A 9,337-nucleotide genomic window follows, 5' to 3' on the forward strand; every position below is an offset into this window, starting at 1 on the left:
TAACGATCGTAAACGTGCTCTTATCACCTCAAGCCGATGAGTACTTGTATGCTTATCGCATAATTTATTGTCGTGTAAAATTTACAAGTCATCATATTTTATCGATTTATTAAATATCGGAAAAAAGAATTATCTGAATTACATAATTGGCATATTTATGAATATGAATACGTAATTCATCGTTTATTTATACCGAATGATATGAGAGATATTTCACACGCTTCCTTTTTATGTTTTGTAATTTTTCAAAATATTGTTGCATAATAAGTTTCTCTGAACTGTAGGAATAATAAAAAGTATAAATAAAAATTGGTCAAAAAGGAGCTATTTAAGTAGCTGTTCAAACATTTCTTCTGCGACATATATGCATATATATTTTATACTTTAGCTTTAAATCGTTGTGCGTCTATTTTCATATAGAGGTTTAAACGGTTCCTAAAATAAGTGTTTCAACCATTAATTTTGAAAAAATTCATGTTAAGATATTTGATAAACTAACGGTTTTTCGACATACATAGAATAAGACTTTTTTAGGGAATAGCGAGATGGATCGCTCAATGTACAAAGAAATATATGGACCATTAGTACCTATGACGCCACCTGTTAGTTTCGTGTTAGATCTGCAATGGGTCCAAATTATTGCCTTGATACATATACATATGTTTGAAACTGTACTGAAATTCATGCTACTAATATATAAGTACTTTGAGCCTTGTCCGCAAAATATATATAGGAATGTGCCCGAAGAATGTATGTGCTCGACATTTTGCTCCTAGAGTGAGCTCTTTGCGTATATATATAGGATGTCAATAAAAGTTAATGCCACACTTCACGAGCATATAGTACTTATCAAAAGAACCAAAAAGTTCTTAATAAATATAGGCCCAAAACCTTTACTTCCAATGTTAGAGGAAGTCATTGTATCAGCTCACTGAACGAACCAACTGGTTCACTATGAACTGTGCTTTTATACATTAAACACCCCTAATAAGTAATATTCTTTAGACCCATGTACATTAAGACGTTTTTGCTGGTTTTAGCGAGTACTCGTACGCGCTTCTCAAGTTTGGTACAAACTTTTTTAAGCATCCTCTATATACATGTCGGAAATGAAAGGACATCGGGGCCCTTCTTTTGTAATGTTTGGGAAGGTGCCCAATATTTTAGTCCAGACATTTTATTATAGCTGTATTTAAATAATAAAACTGACAAATTGTTGTTTATGATTTAATTCCGAAATTAATGACAATGGACTTAGGCTCTAAGTGACTTAATGGGTCGCTGAACGTAGCCACGGTCACAGGAGGGACGTGTACCTAACAGCGGTATAGATTAATTAAATAGCTCTCGTTAAAAACAAAGATTGACCCGAGGGTTACAGAGAGGTACAGAGAGGGATATATAGGGGCAGTTACATTTGGACTGAGATTCAGTTCGATAAGTTCTACTTGTACAGTAGACAAGTACGTTGAGTCACGCCAGAATCGTGTATCACATCGCATTCGTCATCCTGCTGACCGTGGATTCGTTATCGAACCTAAATTCATTGTCATCGACTTCTAGATTATTCAATCGCCGCCATTACTTGTTAAATTCTGTAATAATTACATTTGTATGAATAACTATCGTCGATAGTACATAAGAGGGATGGCCAATTCACGTGAAGATTCATTATTCGCCCCTAACTCCAATGATAACGCGACATATAAATACATAATACAACATAATATATGAATATGAAACAAAAGTGTAAGTATTTATGAGACATGAGTAACAATTACCGCATCATAATGAAAATATAGTAATCTAATTGATGTAACTTATGTAAAAACATTAAACATTAACAATGTAACGAATTCCGACCAAAAACGATGATCATAAAAACAAAGCAACTTTGCAAAAGCAGAATAAATATCTATATCGTATAATTGTAAGAAAACATTCAATGCTGTGTTTAAATATTTCTAACATTTTGTAAGGAAACAGATAAATGTTTTGTGTCACTTCTTTTCACAAAAACTTTTAACTTTTATTTCATAAACAGTAGAACATGTATTTCGAATATTATTTTCTAATGTGGTTCAAACTATAAGTTTTGGTCATCTTAAATTTAAAATGATACGAATAATTTACAATAATATTTAGTACTACATTGTAATTAAATACGATAGATAAAGATGATTAATTTATTGGTTTGTATTGTCTTATTACTTCGCTCTGAACATTTTACATTGTCTTTAATACATTATTTATTAAATATTTCAATTTCCATAGTTTTAAAAGAAAAGGTTAACAGTTCTTCTTCTTACATTTTAGTCAATCGACAACGTGGGCGAAAGATTATGTATTTCCTTTAATTCTTTTGTGATCAGTGGATGTGAAAAAAATATTTTACAATGAATAAAGAGGATTCTCTGCAGATCATACAACCTACCTACTCGCATGTCTTCAACTTCGAAAAAACGTACATCTACCCAGACACTCAAAAATGGCTGCAGAAAAATTTTCAGTACTGCTACTACTGCTGTATTATTTACGTGATCCTAATTTTTGGTGGGAAGTATTACATGTCGAGCAGACCAAAGTTTGATTTGAGGGGTCCGCTTGCATTATGGAGTGGATTGCTTGCAGTGTTCTCCATTATCGGATTTTGTAGAACAGCACCGGAAATGTTCTCTACATTGAGACACCATGGCTTTTACCATAGTATTTGCATATCTACGTAATGCTACTTTCATATTTTACCTTTTAATATATTTTCAGGTGAATAGCGATTTTAAAAAATAATTATTAATGAAACGCTATTAATAAAATGAATTGTTATATGAAATAATTTCTTATGCTTGGTATTTAGAGAACATTGATATGTGGAAAGCGTCAGTGAAATAGGAAATATATTTTTAATAGTTGTTTACGATATTATTCATATAATAATTTTCTAGAAAGATTTCACTTATAAATTTGTTTCTGAAATGAGTTCCATCGATTGATATAATCAGTTATGTCTACCAATTCGCAATATATCGACCTATACTATACACATTGGATGATTATATTTCCAAATCAAAATAACAAAGTTCTTATTGTCTCATTGTACGGAACATAATACATGGCTTTGAGTTACATGTCATATTCACAAAATGAATCGATATTTCAAATATGTTAATTTGTAATATACGATAAGAATGGAATTATTTTCTTTTCAGCCACCTTTTGCAAGATCATGTTTCTGGCTTTTGGACATGGGTATTTATCTTATCAAAAATCCCAGAATTTGGCGATACGATCTTCATTGTGTTACGAAAGCGACCATTGACATTTGTACATTTTTACCATCATTTAACTGTTGTTCTTTACTCTTGGTTCACATATGCGGAGACTACAACAGCCACAAGGTGGTATGTCGTAATAAATTACTTTGTTCATTCCTGGATATATTCTTATTATACTTTGAAAGCAATGCAATACAAATTACCAAAAGGCTTGGCCATGATGATTACTACGATGGAGCTGGTACAAATGGTGATTGGTTGCGTTGTAACAATTGCGGCTTACTATTATCGAGAAAGTTGTGGACTTGAATGCTACACTACGCGTAAAAATTTTATATTTGGTTTCGCCATCTACTTCAGTTATTTAATCCTATTTGGAAAATTCTTCTTCAAGGTTTATCTTTCCGACAAACGGAAAAACAAAGTCGGAGAGAACGTTTACGTCAATGGAAGAAAGGAGTGTTATAAACCAAAGACTAGCTAAAGTATATCAAAGTTTTTGAAATCTTTTTCTATAAACGCTTTCTGATAACATTTCGTAAAAACACTTGTAACGTGTTTTAAAAGTCTCTATTAGTTCAAAACGATAGAAATTGGTTGTAACATAATGCCAGTGATAAGATATTTATTTATTGTAAAACATTTAGTGTTTTTGATGTTAATCAAATTTGATGTTAGTCAAATGTGTAATAATTTTATGTTTATCATTCAAGATATTTTAAGAACAAACAATGTAATATCTTGTATAGGGGGGCAGGGCATTGTTCCCCTTCTCTTAACATTTCTGACGGCAGGGTGCGCATGCCGTTCATGCATCGATAACCCTCTCTGGGACCCGAAGCTCATGGGGCAAGCTTTGCATCTAAATTAACCCTGCGCGACATTGCGTGGGGCCGCTATATTTTGGCGTATGGCATCTCGCCCCATAGCTTTGGGAAGCTTCTAGCACAAATTATTCATCCCCATTAAATGGGGGTATCCACATGATGCAAACTAAGGTGCTTTTCCAGGTTCCCCAACGTCATAAAGAAAAGGTGGACTTCCCTTTTCTCGCAGACCGGGCAAGCAACCTCACATCCCCCATTAATGGTACCATGATTTTTAAAATCGTTTCCGTGAACGCACCTGGTTCGTCAACTATGGTCCCCTCCGAAGTGAATAAATCCGCCACAACGCTTTCGGGACCAAGGCTTGATTTTCCTTACTAATCTTCACAAATTTTTAATTTTCTGTTCCCAAAGCAATTGTTTCAATCGTGTCCATCCCATGTCCATTTCAGCCATATCGTCAACAATATTCTTCCAAAGGAATGGATTCCTCCTTAACCAGTTGTTGTTACCCCTCCTTCACGAATATTCCCGTTGTTCGGCGAGCTGATTATTAATTTAATTATTTTTGTCTTTCGCTCTTTCGGTTCCACACTCCGTTTGGCCATTGACGCCGCGTCCGAGGGACAAAATCGTCCACCTTGCGCGGCGTACATGTTACCGGCGATACCACCCCTCTCGACGCTATCCTCTGGGCAGTCGTGCAAGTCCGAAAAGATCCCAGAACCTCCTCGGCGTGACGACCCCTATAACCATCTAGGGCTACTCTGCCCGCTTCTTGCGAGCATTGCTTCTCCGCAATAGGAGCAGACTGCGAGGAACTCCTGTTGCCCCCTTGGCACCGCTTCCACAACTGACGAGTACCGGCGGTACCAGGAGGTAGGAGTGTGACTTGACAATGACTCTCCAAGGGATCCACAACACGACCGTTAAATAGCGGCATATTGTTTCCAGACATTTGGCTATTTTTCTGTGAATCTTCCAAAAGGAGGACTTATACTTCCGAAATAACCCCCTCGTAGGGACTAATAAATAAATAATGATAAATAATTCAAATACACTTTATCCATCTAAAAATAAATTGCACATCCCGATGGAGCTGCTTAAAACATTCATAATTATTGTTTTTAAGTCGTTGTTTTCAAAACCTACATCGTTTAAAATCTCCTTTGTTCTACTGGTGATAGCCCCTCTACCACCCAGTACCACAGGTAATATCACACTCTCCTCTAGGCCATGCTTTGTTTTTAATTCGTTTAGGCATGCTTGGTTGATTTGTCGGCCTTTTGCTTTTCCGCTTCTTGGAGATAATCTCTATTCTCGTAGCGGACAGTTATGTCGACCACGAGAACTCGTTGCTCGTTTTTCACTACGAGGTCCGGTTTGTACAAATTATCTCCTACTTTCACTGTAGGCTCGACAAATAACTCATTGTTCTTACTCAGTTTTTTGGCGAGGAGGGTTTTCACCTCATCGTACCTTTTGATACGGAGGCGTTTCGTATACTGACATAGCCCTGGGATGTGCCCCAGGGTTTCCGGTTGGGAATGGCACCTCCTACACATTATATCTGTATTTGTATTTGTCCGTGCTAGTGTCACGTAAAATAATAATGAATTTAAGGAGAAAAGAAACTTTTATTTTTCTCTTTTGTTTACAATACACTTCCGAGCTCTAGACGTGACCGTTCAAGACTATCGGACTGCTCTACTGCTCTTACTGAGGAAAACTCGGTGTGGGTGTTCCCTTTGGAATTCAGAACGCGGATTAGTTGTCTACACTTTTTGGTGGAAAAGTGAGGGTAACGATCCGCGATGCCCATTGGTAAATGAATTAGGTAGTAAAGACAAGGAGAGCTAGATATGGCTTGTGGGCATCCTTGTTGTTTGTTCGTCCAGTCGCGGGGAGACGCGTCTCCGTTAGGCGCGTCAACGGGAGTCGTAAATTCCCGTTACGATCTACGGATCGACACCGCGAGCAGGGCGATCCCCTGATTTCAGTTACGACAATAGGGGTGGTTATATTGAAATAACTGTAGTCTTCAGTTATATATTTTTATTTATTTCGCCACTTTTCACAACACTTGGAACGTATATAGAAATATGTTGTAATGGATACCGGTTAACGCGATGAATCCCGATATCGTGTGAAACTATTGGACTAGCTTGCCGAATGAGTGCAAGAACCGTCCGAAGTATGTTGACGCCAAGAATCGACTGTCTCGTTGGCGTGAATTGAAGTTAGTGCCTCGATGGCTAGAATTATACTTGAATGACTTGCTTAGTAGAAGAGCAGAGACTTGACTGTCTGCTTAGTAGAAGAGCAGAGACTTGACTGTCTGATGAACAGTAGAACAGTTTACTTGACTGTCTGTAGAACAGTAGAACAGTAGAGCAGAGACTTGACTGTCTGCTTAGTGGAAGAGCAGAGACTTGACTGTCTGCTCAGTAGAAGAGCAGAGACTTGACTGTCTGCTTAGTAGAAGAGCAGAGACTTGACTGTCTGCTTAGTAGAAGAGCAGAGACTTGACTGTCTGCTTAATAGAAGAGCAGAGACTTGACTGTCTGCTTAATAGAAGAGCAGAGACTTGACTGTCTGAGGAGCAGTAGAACAGTGATTGACCCATCTCGTCTTGTTTAGGAGGAAAGCTCGGTGTGGGTGTACCCTTGCTGAACTAAGGACGCGGATTCATTGTTCACACCTTTAGGTAGAATAGTGAGGGTAACGATCCGCGATGCCCATTGGTTTTTGGCCAATATTAATACACATAATGCGAGGAGAAAATCTCCTGCATATTTGGCTCATGGGTGTCCTTGTTCTTGGGAAAAACCCGCCATTTAACGGGACACATCTGCTTTCCCCGTAATTAACAAGAGAGTGCAATAAACATAATGACTGTTCAAATGACCATCCATAAACCGAATAATATTTGTATGAATCGAAAGTAAGTTGAAAAGATTCGGTTTATGGTGGTTCCTTAGGTTACTGCAGGTCAGTTTGATGAGAGATAGGCGTCGGCGGTCAGACCGAAAGGTACGTCGCACTGACCGTCTAGCGCGCCGTAACACTTGTTTATGGGAAAAGTCTTATCTTGCCAGACACCCGCTTTCTCCGTATTAGGTAAGAGTCGAGTGCAACAAACATAAACCGAAAATGTTTACGTGAAGAAAACTGAAACTGAACAGATTCGGTTTATGTCGTCTTCTTAGGCCTGCTGCGAGTTAATGGAACAATAGATAGGTCTTGGCGTTCGGACTACGGGGAATCTCGCAAGGACCGTCACATCTGGCGTACCACATGGCAAAAGGAAAGTTGATTCGTGACACTAGCGTTGTGCGGGTGCCAAAGGTGTTAGTCCGGATCCTTAAGGCACCAATGAAGCGAAATGGCTTTAATAATTTATACTCACTTAGCCATGCGTTGCCAATTTTTTCTTTTGTAAAGTCAGCACCCCCTGGCTAACTGTTTAAATCGACCCATTGCTTCGTATGTTCCCATTTAGCCTCGGAGGAACCGCGGAGGAGCCCCGTTATCCTTCCGGATGACGTAAGTGCTCGCCGGACATGGAGTATTCGGGGAATACCTGCAGAAAATTGGAAGAGAGGTGACCAACACCTGTCACCGCGGTGGAGAGGGCGAGGACACGGCGCAGCACACGCTGGAGTTTTGTCCGGCGTGGGAGGCCCCCCGCCGTATCATGCGACTAGCGATTGGCGAGAGTTTGGACCTCTTGTTAGTTGTGGAAGCGGTGCCAAGGGGACAACAGGAGTTCCTCGCAGTCTGCTCCTATTGCGGAGAAGCAATGCTCGCAAGAAGCGGGCAGAGTAGCCCTAGATGGTTATAGGGGTCGTCACGCCGAGGAGGTTCTGGGATAGCGTTGAGAGGGGTGGTCTCTCCCAGTGCCTAAAGTAAACCTGAGGAATGCCTACCTCAGAATTCAATTCAGACAGCAATTCGAAGAAAGTCCTGAGGCACCCCTGTTGAGTGTCAGGCGGGCCATCATTGGGGGGGGGGTTAATCGTTAAGTTCGATACCACCCCAACGCTTCCCAAAAGACTGATTATTCAATACAAAAACTTTCACTGAAATGTAATCTTGTAGAGATGAATCTTCACTGATTAATCAACTCAGCAACGATTGATATAAGTGACTTTTGGATCTTCGCAATGTTAATATGGAATTGGTCGGTATAAAGGAAAGTCTTTTGCCCGGTAGGAATCCTTAAGGAGTTAATTAGAGCGATAAATGCGTATCTTAGTCGATTGCTTGACTAACAAAAAGCAGTGGATGTGTCGCTAATCAACGGAGAAGTTAAGAAGTTGGTTTCGGGTCCCTTTCTCGCGGTTTGCAATGCTCAGGCGGATAATAAGGCAAATAAATTGTACACTTTCTATTCTGGAGTTCCCTTTCGACTGCCGAAGAGTGCAGACGTGCCTGGTGCCCGGAGAGGTCTCTCCGTCGAAATCGGACGTGGAAAACAGTGCCCCCGAAAGTGCGAAAAGCGGGGAAAACAAAGCAATGCAACGAGTGCCACCGCTCAGGATATCAAACAACGGTGAAACATACGCCATATACAAAACCATGGAAATCCATGAATGCACAGAAACCGAAATGGATATGACTCAGATGAGTGACGAGAGAAACACCACCAACAACGATCTAACACAACAAGACAAAAGCTGGAAGGTCGTAACTCCCAGCAAAAGAAGAAAAATTACAACAAACGCAAATACTAGGAGGGCTGCAGAAACAGAAAGTAAGCAGTGGCTCCAAGAAAACCCACTACAAAACCCCTTCAGCATACTACCACAAGAGAAGGAACCAGAAACAACTGAAACAACTGAAAAACCAATAACACACAACCCCAAACCACCGCCAATATACATCGATGCGCAAGTAATAGACCCCCTCCTCGAACTGCTAAACAATACGGCAGGCAAAGAAAACTACTCAATAAAACAATTAAAACTGGACCAGGTAAAAGTGCAAACCAACGCCCCAGAAACCTACAGAAAAGTGGTAAAAGTGCCAAAAGAAAAAAACGCCGGGTACCACACGTACCAATTGAAATCGGATAAAAGCTACAAGGTAGTAATCAGAGGATTACACCCAAGAACAAACACAAGCAACATATGCGACGAACTAGCCAAAATCGGACACCAGGTAAGAGCAATAAACAACATAACGAGATTTGATACCAAACAACCACTACCGCTGTTCCTAATAGAACTAGAACCG

At 39.5% G+C, this 9,337-nt stretch overlaps 1 protein-coding gene across 1 annotated transcript; it reads left to right on the plus strand.

Annotated features, from left to right (window-relative positions):
- Window positions 1–2,396: 2,396 nt before the first annotated feature.
- Window positions 2,397–3,928, plus strand: LOC132916003 (elongation of very long chain fatty acids protein 6-like). The gene is made up of 2 exons (XM_060975748.1): window positions 2,397–2,722; window positions 3,207–3,928. Exons 1-2 carry the CDS (start codon window positions 2,397–2,399, stop codon window positions 3,754–3,756), a joined length of 876 nt encoding a protein of 291 aa, XP_060831731.1. The 3' UTR covers window positions 3,757–3,928.
- The last annotated feature ends 5,409 nt before the right edge of the window (window positions 3,929–9,337 follow it).

The sequence above is a fragment of the Bombus pascuorum genome, unplaced genomic scaffold (genome assembly GCF_905332965.1).
Source record: "Bombus pascuorum unplaced genomic scaffold, iyBomPasc1.1, whole genome shotgun sequence".
NCBI classification, from domain to species: domain Eukaryota; kingdom Metazoa; phylum Arthropoda; class Insecta; order Hymenoptera; family Apidae; genus Bombus; species Bombus pascuorum.